Raw genomic sequence first — 17548 nt, forward strand, 5'->3', positions numbered from 1 at the left:
AGAGGCCCCCGTCCTCCTGCCCAAGAGACTCCTATAAGCTTTGGCCAGTCAAGCAGTTCCCTGGAAATAAAATAACGGAAGGAGCTCACAGCCCAGTCCAGTTACAAATCCTCGCCAATTTGAAAGAAGTGGTCTGTGGTTCTTCCTCCAGAACAATCCCATCTCTGTATGGCCAGGCTTGTTTTGGAGGCATCAAATCCACTTCTTCCTGTTAATGGAATTAAATTTTTAGACCGGGACGGGGAGCCCTTTACAGGTTGAGGGCCACCTTCCTTTCTGGGCAACCTCCCAGGGGCCATGTCGGCCGAGAGGCAAAAATGGGCACAATCCAAAGCAATGGTGGGCAGACATTTGGGTCACATTTAACCTCCCACAAGCCTGAGGTCCCTCACCCTTGATTTAGTTGAAAATTTCTACGACACCAAATGGTGCTTTTGTGACTAATAATAATAATAATAATAATAATAATAATAATAATAGATTTTATTTATACCCTGCCCTCCCCAGCCAGAGCCGGGCTCAGGGCGGCCAGCACCAGTAAAATTACAGTAAAAACATAATAGGGGGAAAACCAATTTAAAATACAGGTTAAAATGCAATTTAAAATGCAGCCCCATAGATCAAAACCATAAGGGGATGGAAACATAAGGGTCAGACTGAGTCCAAACCAAAGGCCAGGCGGAACAGCTCTGTCTTGCAGGCCCTGCGGAAAGATGTCAAGTCCCACAGGGCCCTGGTCTCTTGTGACAGAGCATTCCACCAAGTCGGGGCCAGTACTGAAAAGGCCCTGACCCTAGTTGAGACCAATCTAACCAGCTTGCAACCTGGGACCTCCAAAGTGTTGTCATTTGTGGACCTTAATGTCCTCCGCGGGGCCTACCAGGAGAGGCGGTCCCGTAGTTGCGTGGGTCCTAGGCCGCGTAGTGCTTTAAAGGTCAAAACCAGCACCTTGAACCTGACCCTGTACTCCACCGGGAGCCAGGGCAGTTGGTAAAGCACCAGATCTGCAAAGGATTTGTTTTCTGGGGAGCTAGCCCGGTTCAGGTCCTCGGCCTCCCCTGGGACATGGGCTGAGAGTTCTGATGTGGAGGCAACCGACCATTTGTGCTGCAAGTGTCCTGATCAAAGCTGTGCAAGAGTTGCCTGCAGGAGGCGTTGTGTGTGGCATTGCACAGCCTAATGACGGCTCCCTCCCCTTGTGCCAATGCGCTCCCAGGTACTGACTGCCCCGCATGGTTTGGTGTGTTGCAGGTCTGGGAAGGCCGCTGGCGGGTCATCCCCTACGACGTGCTGCCCGACTGGCTGAAAGATAATGATTACCTCCTGCACGGGCACCGGCCCCCCATGCCCTCTTTCAGAGCCTGCTTCAAGAGCATCTTCCGCATCCACACGGAGACGGGCAACATTTGGACCCACTTGCTAGGTGACCCTGACTCTCTGGCTCCTACTTTAATACTCTGGATCTCTGGTACCTGTGTTAATGTTGAGAGGGACCATCTCTCCCCCACTGCGACTTTTTCTTCCCTTGGGGCACTGGAATTGTCCACAAAGGTAGTGGATCTAGAATTTGGATCTAGAATTGTCCTCCTCCTCGCCATCCTGCCCATCTTCTCTACCCGATTCTAGGCTTGAATGTGATCTACATTGTGGGGATCTTGTGTATCGTGCAAATCGTTCCTATGAACAGCGTAAGGGCCTTGGGGAAGGAATTGTATACAGTGGTACCTTGGTTTACGAACTTCGTCCATTCTTAAACCAAAGCGTTCTTAAACAAAGGCGTGCTTTCCCATAGCAGTGGGGGACTCAATTCACAAATGGAACACATTCAACATGTTCTGCTTCCAAGGCAAAGTTCACAAACCAAAACACCTACTTCCGGGTTTGCAGCGTTCTTAATCCACGTTGTTCATAAACTAAACTGTTCTTCAACCAAGGTACCACTGTATTTTGCTTTCCCCAGAGGTCTCACTGTTTAAGCAAGGCTGTTTGGTAATAATAAATAATAATACATTTTTATTTATACCCCACCCTTCCCAGTTCAAAACCCGGGCTCAGGGCGGCTAACAACAAATTTAAAACACCTGATTGTAAAAGCAGCATAAAATACAGTATAAAAACATGAATAACAATAAAATTTAAAGTTCAGAAATCAGTTTAGGGGAAATTCATCTAACAAGCATTAGATAATCCCCAGGGCTAGCTGGCTGAATTGGTCCTACTTGGGCCAGCAAGGAGGCCAGGGGAGAATTAGCTGTGGGGTCTCAGAGCGGGAAATCTTCATAAAAGGGGAGGGAAGAAAAGGGAAATAAAAGATCAGGCTGAATTCAAATTAAAGGCAAGGCGGAATAGCTCTGTCTTACAGGCCTGATGGAAGGAGGTTAAATCCTGCAGGGCCCTAGTCTCATGGGACAGAGCATTCCACCAGGTTGGAGCCATCACTGAGAAGGCCTTGGCCCTGGTGGAGGATAGTCTGACTTCCTTAGGGCCCGGGACCTCTAAACTATGGTTATTAAGGACCTAAACTTAAGGTCCTCTGCGGGGCAGACCAGGAGAGGCAGTCCCGTAAATACCAGGGCCCTAAGCCATGATACACGTATTTGGTCCCAAACCACCTCAAGTCTGTTAATGCGGACCATCATATAGATGGGCTGGGAAAATATGATAGTTCCTTAGGTGCCTAGTATTTTATTCCTTCCTCCCGGCTTATTTCTGGGATGGGAAAGCCTTCTGACTAACTCAGGGACTTTTCACAGTGGCTGATCATTGTCATCATCAGTTTGTAGACTTGGAAGGGAACACAAGGGTCATCTAGTCCAACCCGCTGCCAAGCAAGAATCTCGACTAAAGCATCCATGACAGATGGAGAGCCACAGGCAACTTGGCCTGATCAGTTTGAGAATGCTGGCCTCTCCACCTCTTCATAGAAGGAGCTGCAATTATTTGCATCCTCCTCAGTCTGGGTTCATGTTTTGGGGCTGAGATGGCCTCTGCCCCCTTTGTGCAGGGGTAGCCAAGTGTTGTGTAGCTGTTTTCAAGGCCACTTCTGATCAGCCCCAGCCAGGGATTATAGGCACTGTTCCATAAACTGGAGGTAGTGGAACTTTTTGAGACAGTGCTGAAGAGCACGGAGTCTCCTTCCCCAGATACATTTATGTCCACCCCTTGCTTAAAATCTTCAGATGTGCTCTTAATAACCTTTTTTTATTCTGGGGAATGCCTCCCAATGCTGTCTTGGTTTTAGTTTTAATATGCCAGCTCCTATTCCCCTGGTTTTTATTGGGTTTTGTTCTCCTGGATTTTTATTGCATTGGTTATATAATAAATTTCTCCAGTAGCACCTTAGAGACCAACTAAGTTTGTTCTGGGTACAAGCTTTCGTGTGCATGCACACTTCTTCAGATACACAAGAACTTATACCAGGCTTCCTCAGCCTCAGCCCTCCAGATGTTTTGAGACTACAATTCCCATCATCCCTGACCACTGGTCCTGCTAGCTAGGGATCATGGGAGTTGTAGGCCAACAACATCTGGAGGGCCGAGGTTGAGGAAGCCTGGCTTATACCCAGAACAAACTTAGTTGGTCTCTAAGGCACTACTTGGGACGCAGGTGGCGCTGTGGGTTAAAGCCTCAGCGCCTAGGACTTGCCGATCGAAAGGTCGGCGGTTCGAATCCCTGCGGCGGGGTGCGCTCCCGCTGCTCGGTCCCAGCACCTGCCAACCTAGCAGTTCGAAAGCACCTCCGGGTGCAAGTAGATAAATAGGGACCGCTTACCAGCGGGAAGGTAAACGGCGTTTCCGTGTGCGGCTCTGGCTCGCCAGAGCAGCGATGTCACGCTGGCCACGTGACCCGGAAGTGTCTCCGGACAGCGCTGGCCCCTGGCCTCTTAAGTGAGATGGGCGCACAACCCCAGAGTCTGTCAAGACTGGCCCGTACGGGCAGGGGTACCTTTACCTTTACCTTTTAAGGCACTACTGGACAATTGACATCTGCTGGGAGGGCGTTCCACAGGGCGGGCGCCACCACTGAGAAGGCCCTCTGCCTGGTTCCCTGTAGTTTTATTTCTCGCAGGGAGGGAACCGTCAGACGGCCCTCGGAGCTGGACCTCAGTGTCCGGGCTGGACACTTGGGGTGGAGATGCTCCTTCAGGTATACTGGGTGCCAAATGCTATAACAGAGACTCTTTGGCTTTTGATAAATCAGCTAACAGGACTCCCTCCCTCCTCTCTTTCTCTCTCTGCTCTGCATTTCCACTCCAGGTTTTGTGCTCTTCCTTTGCCTGGGGATCCTGACCATGCTCCGGCCGAACATGTACTTCATGGCCCCTCTGCAGGAAAAGGTGGTCTTTGGGATGTTTTTCCTCGGGGCCGTGCTCTGCCTCAGCTTTTCCTGGCTTTTCCATACTGTCTATTGCCATTCGGAGAAGGTGTCCCGGACATTTTCCAAGTAAGTCAACCTGGAATTGAAACCCGGGTCGATTAAGACACTTAACTGTTACAGGGGTTTTGGGGTTTTTTGGCTGCTATGGGAAATGTAGATCAATTTGTGGCAGCTGTGATGCGTGTGTATGTTTTTAATGCATACCTACTTAGTAGGTAGAAAGGCTGAACCAGCCCCTGCCAGTTTTCAGCTCATGAACCCAAAGGCAGGTTTGAACTTTGAATCTACATCTAATCCAGAATGCGGCAGCTAGACTGGTGACTGGGGGCGGCCGCCAAGACCACATAACACAGGTCCTGAAAGACCTACATTGGCTCCCAGTACGTTTCTGAACACAATTCCAAGTGTTGGTGCTGACCTTTAAAGCCCTAAACAGCCTCGGTCCTGTATACCTGAAGGAGTGTCTCCACCCCCATCATCCAGCCCAGACACTGAGGTCCAGCTCTGAGGGTCTTCTGGCGGTTCCCTCCCTGTGAGAAGTGAGGTTGCAGGGAACCAGGCAGAGGGCCTTCTCAGTAGTGACACCTGCCCTGTGGAATGCCCTCCCATCAGATGTCAAGGAAATAAACAACTATCTGACTTTTAGAAGACATCTGAAGGCAGCCCTGTTTAGAGAACTTTTTAACATTTGATATTTTATCGTGTTTTTAATGTTCTGTTGGGAGCTGCCCAGAGTGGCTGGAGAAACCCAGCCAGATGGGCAGGGTATAAATAATAAATTATTATTATATCTGAACATTATTTTAGGTTTACCTCATTCATAGAATCGTAAAATAACAGAATTTGAAAGAGACCCCACAGGTCATCTAGTTCCTCTTTCCTGGCATTTTCGTCTTCACACCGACTGAAATGCAGGTGTTTGTACAAAATCGATAGCCCCTATGGATTGTAGATGCAGGGATGTGGGTGGTGCTGTGGGTTAAACCACAGAGCCTAGGACTTGCCGATCAGAAGGTCGGTGGTTCTAATCCCTGCAATGACGGGGTGAGCTCCCGTTGCTCGGTCCCTGCTCCTGCCAACCTAGCAGTTTAAAAAGCACGTCCAAGTGCAAGTAGATAAATAGGTACCGCTCCGGCGGGAAGGTAAACGGCGTTTCCGTGTGCTGCTCTGGTTCGCCAGAAGCGGCTTAGTCCTGCTGGCCACATGACCCGGAAGCTGTACGCTAGCTCCCTCATCCAATAAAGCGAGAAGAGCGCCGCAACCCCAGAGTCGGCCACGACTGGACCTAACGGTCAGGGGTCCCTTTACCTTTACCTTTATGGATTGTTCAAAAAAAGATAGTATCTCCTTTCCCGAAGCAAACTTGACTTGCCATTTCCGGAATATGCAATACGCCTCTCACTTCCGTCTGGTTTCTGTTTGTTCCCTTGCTAGGTTGGATTATTCTGGGATAGCTCTGCTGATCATGGGGAGTTTTGTCCCCTGGCTGTACTACTCTTTCTACTGCTCCCCGCAGCCCCGACTTATCTACCTCTCCATTGTATGTGTGCTGGGTATCTCAGCCATCATCGTCGCACAGTGGGACCGGTTTGCAACGCCGAAGCACAGGCAGACGAGGGCAGGTAGGGCGGCTCTCTGTAAAGGACATCAGTACCGCGGGAGAAATTTCCCTTGAAGGTGGGAAAGGCTGACTTATTTCTGGCGCTTTCCTTTCTGAATACCGTATTTATTTATTTATTTATCTATCTATCTATTTATTTATTTATTTATTTATAAAATAAATTTTTATTAAGATTTTAAAGGTTACAGAGAAGAAAAAGAAAAGAAAAGAAAACAACACATATCAAAAAACAGAAAAAATAAAAATAAAAAACAAGTCAAACCTTTAACTCGCTTACTTACATTCACTTATTTCCTTGACTTCCTCACGCCTCCCATTTTTGTATTCTAATTCAGTTAGATATTCCAGCAAATCCTTCCAACTTTGTTTTTATCCTGATAATTTATCTTAACATATTATAATTTTACCTCCTCTCTTTCACCAATTCATTTTTACTTAATCCTTTATATCCTTTCTGCTAAAACCACATAATTTTTTCCCCAACATCTTTCTAACATTCCTTAATTTTACAATATTTCTGAAGATAAACTTTAAATTTCTTCCACTCTTCTTCCACCAACTCTTCTCTTTGGTCTCGGATTCTGCCAGTCATCTCAGCCAATTCCCTGAATACCGTATTTTTTGCTCTATAAGACGCACCAGACCATAAGACGCACTTAGTTTTTGGAGGAGGAAAACAAGAAAAAAAATATTCTGAATCTCAGAAGCCAGAACAACAAGAGGGATCGCTGCACAGCGAAAGCAGCGATCCCTCTTGCTATTTTGGCTTCTGGGATAGCTGCGCAGCCTGCATTTGCTCCATAAGACGCACACACATTTCCCCTTACTTTTTGGGAGGGAAAAAGTGAATCTTATAGAGCAAAAAATACGGTACGTGCTTGAGATCTCCCTTTTCTCCTCCTCGCAGGGGTCTTCCTGGGACTCGGTCTGAGTGGGGTGGTACCCACCATGCATTTCACCATCGCTGAAGGCTTCGTGAAAGCCACCACCGTCGGGCAGATGGGCTGGTTCTTCCTGATGGCTGTCATGTACATCGCAGGAGCTGGTCTCTACGCCGCCCGCATCCCTGAGCGCTTCTTCCCTGGCAAGTTCGATATCTGGGTAAGTGAGGCCAGCGAATGGTGTGGTACAGCGGTGCCTCGCAAGACGAAAAGAATCCGTTCCGCGAGTCTCTTCATCTAGCGGTTTTTTCGTCTTGCGAAGCAAGCCCATTGACGGCTTAGCGCTATTAGCGGCTTTTAGCGGCTTATCAGATCAGCTGATAAGAGGCTTAGCGGCTTAGAAAAAGGGGGGGGGGGAAGGGGAAAAAACCCGCAGGAACTCGCAAGACATTTTCGTCCTGCGAAGCAAGCCCATAGGAAATTCGTTTTGTGAAGCACCTCCAAAACGGAAAACCCTTTCGTCTAGCGGGTTTTCTGTCTTGCGAGGCGTTCATCTTGCGGGGCACCACTGTATTTGGGTTGGCTTTTTTTTAATTTTGCAAAATTTATGCCCTATTTGATTGTGGTCTTTTTTAAAAAACAAACCTCAAAGCGGTTCTCGAAAGAAAATGAGACAACGTCAGCAAAAGCAACTCTTTGAAAGATTAAATCGGCAACAAACTAAGAACAGAAGGAGACCTACATCAGCAATGCCTGGCCAAACTCGGCCCTCCAGATGTTTTGGGACTACAGTTCCCATCATCCCTGACCACCGGTCCTGTTAGCTAGGGGTGATGGGAGTTGTAGTTCCAAAACATCTGGAGGGACGAGTTTGGCCATGCTTGCGGCTTAAACAAAAATGTTTTTGGCGGTCTTCGGAGAGGGTACATTCGACAGGCAAGAGCGTTCAAGAATGCAGGAGTGCTGCCACGCTCGAGAGATGGATTTCTCACATAGGTGGGTCGCGTGTTATGTGGCACCTGTAACAAGTGCCAGTTTCCGCAGTTCGAAGCTGTCAAGTGGGAATTTGGGGGGGGGGGAGTGAGGCGACCTCACAGTTTGAAGGGTATCCCGTCAAATCATTAGTCTGTGCATTTATGTGTGCGTGTCTGTGTGTGTCTGTGGTCAATCAGTGTCACTCCCTAATTTTTTTTATTAAGTTTCACAAAATTATACACAAACAAAACACACAAACAAGGAAACATAAGTCATAACCTTATTAAAATTACACTTATTAACATTGTTAAGTGACTTCCTCGCTTCCCCTTGGTTGAATTTCCATGCATATCCTTATAATTCTGATGTACATCACCTCGCAGCGCGACGTGAAGGATGGTATAGGGCAGGGACTTCCAACTCCCAAGCAAATGCCATCTGTAAAAAACTTGCAGTGATCTACCCATTTTTTTTGGGGGGTGGGGGTGGGAAAGCCTGAGTTGTTAACTTTTTTTTAGGGGGGGCGTGGACTAGAATCTGTTGCAGTTCTGTTGGGGGTGTGTGGAATTGCTCACCTTTCACAATGACACGCTGGAAATGACTACACTGGTACCTTGGGTTACATACGCTTCAGGTTACAGACTCCGCTAACCCAGAAATAATACCTCGGGTTAAGAACTTTGCTTCAGGATGAGAACAGAAATTGTGCTCTGGCGGCACGGCGGCAGCAGGAGGCCCCATTAGCTAAAGTGGTGCTTCAGGTTAAGAACCGTTTCAGGTTAAGAACGGACCTCCGGAACGAATTAAGTAACCCGAGGTACCACTGTATACTCTTTTCAGCGCCTGCTAAAAGCTTTGTCGTTTACACAAGCATATCCTCTTTCCTTTCTGAGCAAGCAAGTCGCTCATGAAAAATTCTCTTATTCAAGCAGAAAGCACAGTGTGGCAATACAGTTTAGCAACACCATGCCTAGCTATCCTCCTTTATAAAAATATTTATACAGTGGTACCTCGGGTTAATGGGACGCAGGTGGTGCTAAAGGTTAAAGCCTCAGCGCCTAGGACTTGCCGATCGAAAGGTCGGCGGTTCGAATCCCTGCGGCGGGGTGCGCTCCCGCTGCTCGGTCCCAGCGCCTGCCAACCTAGCAGTTTGAAAGCACCTCCGGGTGCAAGTAGATAAATAGGGACCGCTTACTAGCGGGAAGGTAAACGGCGTTTCCGTGTGCGGCTCTGGCTCTGGCCAGAGCAGCGATGTCACGCTGGCCACGTGACCCGGAAGTGTCTCCGGACAGCGCTGGCCCCTGGCCTCTTAAGTGAGATGGGCGCACAACCCCAGAGTCTGTCAAGACTGGCCCGTACGGGCAGGGGTACCTTTACCTTTTACCTACCTCGGGTTAAGAACTTAATTCGTTCCGGAGGTCCGTGCTTAACCGGAAACTGTTCTTAACCTGAAGCACCACTTTAGCTAATGGGGCCTCCTGCTGCTGCCACGCTGCCGGAGCACGGTTTCTGTTCTCATCCTGAAGCAAAGTTCTTAACCTGAAGCACTATTTCTAGGTTAGCGGAATCTGTAACCTGAAGCGTATGTAACCTGAAGCGTATATAATCCAAGGTACCACTGTACTTTCGTTTCCTGACTCGTCGGCAATATACCATTAAAGACCACCCATTTGACGCAACGGAGCAAAAGAGCGATGGGTGAGGGGATCAGGGAGTTTCGCTGCATTAGTTATCACAGCCACAGATCGAGAGGGTGCAGCCGCAAACATCCAGGAATCGACCTGTCGGTCGCGGTTGACCGGTTGGACATCGCTGGTGTTGGGGTACCAAAATAAATAAAAATATAATGTGCCAGCAGCGTCAGCTCCCCAAGGGCGTCTTAGCAATTGCCACAGCTTTTAATGCATGGGTTGGCAAACTAAGGCCCAGGGGCCGGATCCGGCCCAATCGCCTTCTCAATCCGGCCCGCAGACAGTCTGGGAATCAGCATGTTTTTACATGAGTACAATGTGTCCTTTTATTTAAAATGCATCTCTGCGTTATTTGTGGGGCATAGGAATTTTTTTCATATTTTATTTCAAAATATAGTCTGGCCCCCCACAAGGTCTGAGGGACAGTGGACCGGCCCCCTGCTGAAAAAGTTGCTGACCCCTGGTTTAATGCATAGCACAGGTATCCCCAATCTTTCGGCCCTCCAGATGTTTTGGACTACAATTCCCATCATCCCTGACCACTGGCCCTGTTAGCTAGGGATCATGGGAGTTGTAGTCCCAAACATCTGGAGGGCCGGAGTTTGCCTAGGCCTGGCATGCACGGGTCTCTCGCACCTCATTTAATCTCAGCAACAAGCCTGCGAGGTAGGTTAGGCTGAGAGACAGCGGCGGACCCCTGTGCCCCGTAGTGAGCTTCATAGGGTTTTTTTTTTGTTTGTTTATTAAATATTTTCTTGATTTGCAAAAGTGTGTGTAATGTCTCTCTCTCGTATTTTTGCCCCCCATGTAACATTTTTGCAAATCAGTTTCATTTGTTGAGACATTAGGAAGAAAAGGGGGAAAGAGGTGGAGGGAGGGAAAGATGGGTGGGGTCGGGTGGCGATGTTTCTATTTTACCTAATATATGTGGGGTTTTGTGTCAGCGTAGTTTGTGCAGGTTCTCTGCTGTTCGCTTGTGTTCCTTTGGTGGTGAGAGAGGTTGGGGTTGGCCTAGGGTGTGGTTGTTCATTTGAGGTTGGCTGCGGTGGTCTTTGTTTTCATGTGTGAGTGGGGTGGGTGGGTGTTCTGCATCAGGTTCGCCATATTGATTTGTATGCTGTTGGTGGATTATTGTCATTGTCTTGTTGGGCTGTGAATGTGATAAAGAGGAGCCATACCGGGGTGAAGGCGTCGTCTTCTATTTGTCCCTGTGTCAGTTTCAGTTTATTGGTTAATTTTTCTAGTAGGGTTGTTTCCCATACTATTTGGTGCCATTGGTCCTAGTCCAGCCCTCTAACCACTGCACCTCACTGCCTCCCTTGCCGAAATTCCTGGCTCTGATTTTTTTTTTTTTTATGCCCTCCTTGCATTTCCCGTAGTTCCAGTCTCATCAGATCTTCCACGTGTTGGTGGTGGCGGCGGCCTTCGTCCACTTCTACGGCGTCTCCAACTTGCAGGAATTCCGCTACGGACTCGAAGGAGGATGTACTGACGACTCGCTCCTCTGAGGACCGCAGGAGACTTTAGTACACACTTCCTAAGTGCTTTTAAAGTAACCTTCTTTGCTAAAATCAAAAAAAGGAGACTCTGAACAGTTTCGTTTCTTTTTTCTTTTTCTTTTTCAAGAAACGTAGGAAAAGTTGGCAGTGGTTATTCCTGGCTTTTCCTCTCAAGTAGGACTGGACGCGGGAACGGGATGGGTTGCCAACTGTCCACCGGGTGGAAGTGCCTGTAGCCGCAAACCCCTTTTTTTGACTTCACAGGAGTAACATTGGAATTTTCGGGACACCAGAGAAATTCTGGCAAAAAAGAAAAGAGAAAAAAGGAACCGGGGGCCCCTCTTACATGCTCTTTGATGCTGCAAACATACCCCATGCTTGAAGAGACACTCTGAGCTCCCCATTTTCCCATCGTATCCGAAGGAGGCGTCGTATCGATCTAGCAAGGGCGACGGCGTCTTCCCCCCTGCCGGGGTGCTCAGAGGCGGGTGCTTAGGGCTGTTTCCCCTTTAATTTTGTCTTTCTTGACAAAAGTAATGTATGCCTAAAATCGAGAGTATTTAATATTTAATATTGAGCTTTAAAAGAAAACGGAGAGAGAGGAAAAAAGGCGCTATCTTATCCCTCCAGCCTATTCTTACTGGAGAGCCGTTTCGTAGTATTACAGGTGGGGTGTTCTTACTTAGGGGGCTGTAGAGCTGCTGTAGCTTTTTATGTCGAGGTGACTGAAATAATAAAAACAGACGTCTGATGCTGTGGAAGGCTGGGGAGTTCAGGGGTTCGGTTTAGACACCCGCAGGGAATCTTTCCTCGCTGCAGGGATTTGGTATCTACAACATCCCACAAGTGTGACTGCTTGAGTGGTTATTTTTATTTTCTGTGCACTGGTCAGGGGATGGAAGAAGTGTATCGGTCCTGCGAGTTGCCCACGATCTCTTCTCTGCAGCTGGGATCTGGCCCAGTGGAATGTCCCGTTCCCCCACCCCCCAAAAACCAGAACCTTTTGCAATGCGCTGCAAACTGCTTTTTCAGGCTCCTGGGTGTACAAAAGTAAGGAAAACCCAGTTTGTGCTGTGAGGTATAATGGCTGCTGGAAGGTGGGGTAGTAAAGTGAATGTTGAGTGGTTCTGAACATGGCAACCCTATCAGGAAGTGTTGAGAGCAGGGGACTTCCCGTGCAGAATCTTGGTGGATTCTTTCTGCCTCCTGGGCCGCTTTTCCTTGCCAAGCCAAGCCAACCCTCCATATCCATCATTTCCTGCCGGGATGAGGACCCTGCCTCCTTCCATGTGTTGCTGGAATTAAAACTTCTGCCAGCTCCAACCATTGGCCATGCTGGCTGCTAGGAGTTGGGAGTCCAACATCACTGGTGGGGAGGAAGGGGCAGGTTCTCACCGCCACTTTAACTGGCCCTCGATTTGCTTGTGAACATTTTTGTGTGTGTTAAGGTGGAGGTTCTTCTCAGAAATTGCCCTGCTTCAAATCCTCCAGATTGGCCTTCCTGTTGCTGTACTTTAGGACAGTGTTTCCCAACCTTGTGCCTCCATCTGTTTTTGGACTACAATTCCCATCATCCCTTGCCACTGGTCTTGCTAGTCAGGGATGATGGGAGTTGTAGTTCAAAAACAGCTGGAGGCACAAGGTTGGGAAACACTGCTTTAGGAAATAGGAGCTTTCCGCAAGCCAGAACACCGTTCAGTCATCCTTGCTGTAACAGCCAGCTCGATCTGTGATCATTAAACAGGCTTTCCTGTGCTGGATGGCTCGCTCCTCCGAGCTCTGCAGGTATGTGTGTGTCTTGACTAGACAGAAGGATTGCTTGCTCTCAAGTCAGTGGTCTGCGCAATGCTGGGGCTGATGGGAATTGGGGTCCGAAATATCTGGAGTGCACCAGATTGGCCCAGGCTGTTTTGAGTTGATTCTCAGTGCTGGTGTCTGTTTGAGACACCTCCTTGGGGCTTCAGTGAGCGACCCATGACACTCACTGTTTGCTGCTGGGCTTAGCACCCATCCTCCCGGACTACAGTCATACCTTGGGTTACAGATGCTTCAGGTTGTGTTTTTTCGGGTTACGGACCCGCCAAAACCCGGAAGTACCGGAACGGGTTACTTCTGGGTTTCGGCAGTCACGCATGCGCAGAAGCACTAAATTGTGGTTTGCGCAGAAGCGCCGAATTGCAACCCGTGCGTGCACAGACAAGGCGCTGCGGGTTGCGAATGTGCCTCCTGCACGGATCACGTTCACAACCCGAGTGTCCACTGTATTGGCCATTCTAGTTGGGGCTGATGGGTGTGTGGGGTGTGGGGGGGGGCTGTGGCTTCTCCCCACCCCTTTCCCTCCTTTCTATAGAGGCTGCAACTCAAGACTAAATACTGCTAGTGGAAGTATCTTGCTGCTTCTGCCAGTTGTGCCTGGAGATCTTCAAACATCTGCCCTTGTAGTGCGGAGGCCTCTTGCGACACAGGAAAACCGTTCCTACAAGCTGCCACCTCTACGTTTCCTTTCTGCTTCTCTTGTTCCGCAAACACCTCAGAACTTCCTCGTTTTGCATCCCAGCCGATCCTTTAACACACAGCTTTCCAAACTGTGTGTCGTGACACATTAGCGTGTCGGCTGCAGTGTATAGGCGTGTCTTGTGAAAGCTCCCCGCTCTCCTCCCGGGGCTGGAAAGAGGTTAGTTTAACCTCCGGTTTGCTAGTAAAACTGAATGACTGTGTTGTGAAATAACGCATGCCTCAAAAGTGTGCCGCCAACATGAAAAGTTTGGAAAGCTCTGCTTTAGTGGCCAGAGTGCTTCATACTTAAATCAGGTGGGCTGCTTGTGCAATGTTAGTCCCTGTCGATTTTATATTCTGACCTGAAGCTGCTGTTCGACCCTTAGCTAAACACCCAATTCCAGTTGTTTTGGTCTTTGCCTGGCGGCTGTGCATGGGGAGAAGATACAATGCTATGTTGAGCACTATGTAAGCCTTTGTCAAGAGTTGACCCAAGCCAGAATTGGCTCTGCGACATCAAGCCCTGGTGCTGGCACAGCCCACACTAACACCTCTTAAAAGAAGAATACCCCCTTCTCTCCATAGGGTGGGAACCAGTATTTCGCTTTGAGCCCCATCCATGTAGAAATGAGAACAGAAGAGCCTGGCTGCAGGATCAGGCCAGAGGACCATCCAGTCCAGCAAGCAGATGCCCCAGTGGCAAGCCTGCATAGAAGGACCTGGGTGCAACAGGAATTCTTCCCCCCTTGCGATCTGGGGTAGCTCAGTTGGTAGAACAGGAGAGACTTAATCTAAGGGTCATGGGCAAGAAATAGGGGGGTGGACTAGATGACCCTTGCGGTCCCTTCCATTCTGCGATCTGCAGCAGCTGGTATTCAGATGCACCCTCAGTTAAGGGGAAGCATAGCTGTGGTGAGTGACAGCCGTTGCATTGCCTTGTCCTGCCATTTGTTCCTGCTGCCGCGAGTTGATTGCAACTCTTCTCCAGAATCTAGGCCAGGCATAGGCAAACTCGGTCTTCCAGATGTTTTGGGACTAACTCCCATCATCCCTAGCTAACAGGTCCGTATAGTTAAAGCGATGGTTTTCCCAGTAGTGATGTATGGAAGTGAGAGCTGAACCATGAAGAAGGCTGATCGCCAAAGAATGGATGCTTTTGAATTCTGGTGCTGGAGGAGACTCTTGAGAGTCCCATGGACTGCAAGAAGATCAAACCTCTCCATTCTGAAGGAAATCAGCCCTGAGTGCTCACTGGAAGGACAGATCGTGAAGCTGAGGCTCCAATACTTTGGCCACCTCATGAGAAGACTCCCTGGAAAAGACCCTGATGTTGGGAAAGATGGAGGGCACAAGGAGAAGGGGACGACGGAGGACGAGATGGTGGGACAGTGTTCTGGAAGCTACCAGCATGAGTTTGACCAAACTGCGGGAGGCAGTGGAAGACAGAAGTGCCTGACATGCTCTGGTCCATGGGGTCACGAAGAGGCAGACACAACAACAACAACAACAACAACAACAACAACAACAACAACAACAACAACAACAAACAGGGCCAGTGTTCAGGGATGATGGGAATTGTAGTCTCAAAACATCTGGAGGGCCAAGCTTGCCTATGCCTGGTCTAGGCAAACCGATGGACCCTAACCCTTTATGGGTGAAAGCAGTAATCTCAAAATAATTATTTTATTCCGGGTTCCATCTAATTTGTGAAGGAAAACGACAGGTTTTTGTAGCACTTACACTAAGGGTATACGTTATGAGAGACACCTTGTTGCTTATGTCTACCCAGCAGCGGTTTTGGAAAAGTTCCTATTGCCCTTCTCATAATTTTGCTCTGAAAAAGAGCAGATGTGATCCACCACCACTCCAGATATCTTTAAAGCCTTCCATTCCCCGTAGCTTGGACCCAAGCTGACCACGAAAGCAGAATTTGCTGGTGCAATCTACCTTGAGTTTGCCCAAAACATATCAACTTGCAGATCCCTCCCTCAAGAGTTTTAAAAAGGGGAGATTCCCCATTAACAGGGGTGGAGACCCTGTGTGGCCTTTCAGAGTTTGCTGGACTATTAATTCCCACCCCCACCCCTGGCCTTTAGCCATGCTGGTTTCTTGGGCTACCAAGAGTTGGAGTCCTACAAAATCTGGAGGAGCTCAGGTGTCCCCGTCCAGACCCCAACCCTGAGCTGTTAAAACCTTACAGGCTTCTGGACTTTCATGAGTGTTAAAAATGTTAGACCAGGCCGTTTTGCTCCATCCATCCACAGTGTTAAATTAGATTTGCCCTATACTGTGATTCATTTAAAAGTGCAAGAAAAGCTCCACCAGTGGTGTTGATGCTGTGAATCTCAACTTACAGGCAAGATGGCCTGAGTTTGTCTCACAGCTGTGTTTTCGTCTCTGGGACTCTCCTTTCAGAAATGGGTCCCTAAATACATTATTTTTAACCATATACCTGCATGGTTAGTATTGCAGCTACAGCAACCTGTTTTCTATCAGGCCACGACTCTCTTAGAGCGTGGTGCAAGATGGCAGGATCGATCCCAGTACGAGACAGCTTGCATATTTCTGTATTGCAGGGGGTTGGACTAGATCAGGGTTTCTCAAACTTGGGTCTCCAGCTGTTTTTGGACTACAACTCCCATCACCCCTAGCTAGTCAGGGATGATGGGGATTGTAGTCCAAAAACTGTTGGAGGCCCAAGTTTGGGAAACCTTGGCTAGATGATCCACAGGGCCCATTCTAACAAGGCATATCTTGGATTCTGTGACCCAGTGGTGTGCCCAGTAATCCGGTGACCTTTTCCGGATGAGCAAATGGGCATAAATTGAAGATTGCCTTCGTAATACCGGGATTAAATGTGCTAAAACGGGTGGGAAACCTTTGGCCTTCCAGATGTTGTTGGGGCACAACTCCCCACCCAACCCCTGATCAGTGGGGCTGCTGGGAGTCCAACAGCGTTTGGACCCACCCCTTCAGCAAAAGTAGCTGCTCCAAATCTACTCGAAATTCACCTGCCTTGAAGATTGCGACTCTCCACTTGTCCACCCAAGCAGGTAAAGAATGCAGACTTCCACGTTGATGGCTTTTTCCTTTTTTAAAAAAAATAAATTAAATATTGGGACCAACTTGAAAACCTTCCAGCGCACAACCCCTATCCATGTTTACTCAGAAGTAAATCCGGCCGAATTCAGTGGGACTTACTCCCAGGTGAGAGGGTTTAAAATTGCTGCCTCAATCTCGACACCTTTGTTTCATGGGACAGGATGAAGCAGAACCTGTAAAGGTAAAGGGACCCCTGACCATTAGGTCCAGTCGTGGCCGACTCTGGGGTTGCGGTGCTCATCTCGCTTTCTTGGCCGAGGGAGCCAGCGTACAGCTTCCGGGTCATGTGGCCAGCATGACTAAGACGCTTCTGGTGAACCAGAGCAGCACACGGAAACGCCATTTACCTTCCCTCTGGAGTGGTACCTATTTATCTACTTGTATTTTGATGTGCTTTCGAACTGCTAGGTTGGCAGGAGCAGGGACTGAGCAACGGGAGCTCGCCCCATTGCGGGGATTCGAACCGCCGACCTTCTGATCGGCAAGCCCTAGGCTCCTAATTGGCGCTCGCTCAGGTGCAGAGCATCTGTTGTTCGTGCAGCAGGTCCCAATTTCAAATCCTGAACGGCATCTCTGGGAGAGAGCCTGGTCTCAAATCTCCAGTCAAGGTAGACAACACTGGTATAAGCTTTCTAGAGGTTCCTGTATTAAAACCATGGAAAAAAGGTAGGTTTTGTGGACATCCATGGTTAATCCAAGGTTAAAAGTGTTACGAGGCTTCAAGGCTGGAGTGTTTTAAGTTTGATTTCCTCTGTGCGGTTTGAGAATCCCTGCCCATTTTAAGAAAAACAGTTCTACTTGAAAGCGAGCCCCGTGCAATTTGGTGGGGCTTGCTCCCAGGTAAGCCTTGAAACGTCACAGCTTTGCTCCAGTGCGCCGCAAGTTGCAAGCGAATATCCTCAGGTT

The 17548-nt window shown here is 48.7% G+C and overlaps 1 protein-coding gene across 1 annotated transcript in view; it reads left to right on the forward strand.

Annotated features, from left to right (window-relative positions):
* ADIPOR1 (adiponectin receptor 1) overlaps positions 1 to 11805 on the forward strand; it is a 35347-nt gene extending 23542 nt beyond the window's left edge. The window contains exons 5-9 of the mRNA XM_079947045.1: positions 1252 to 1423; positions 4257 to 4443; positions 5812 to 5999; positions 6906 to 7099; positions 10925 to 11805. Coding sequence (XP_079803171.1) covers positions 1252 to 1423; positions 4257 to 4443; positions 5812 to 5999; positions 6906 to 7099; positions 10925 to 11053 — 870 coding nt within the window. The 3' untranslated portion in view covers positions 11054 to 11805. The remainder of the gene's footprint in view (positions 1 to 1251; positions 1424 to 4256; positions 4444 to 5811; positions 6000 to 6905; positions 7100 to 10924) is intronic.
* The last annotated feature ends 5743 nt before the right edge of the window (positions 11806 to 17548 follow it).

Source organism: Podarcis cretensis, assembly GCF_951804945.1.
Source record: "Podarcis cretensis genome assembly, chromosome: 12".
NCBI classification, from domain to species: Eukaryota; Metazoa; Chordata; class Lepidosauria; order Squamata; family Lacertidae; genus Podarcis; species Podarcis cretensis.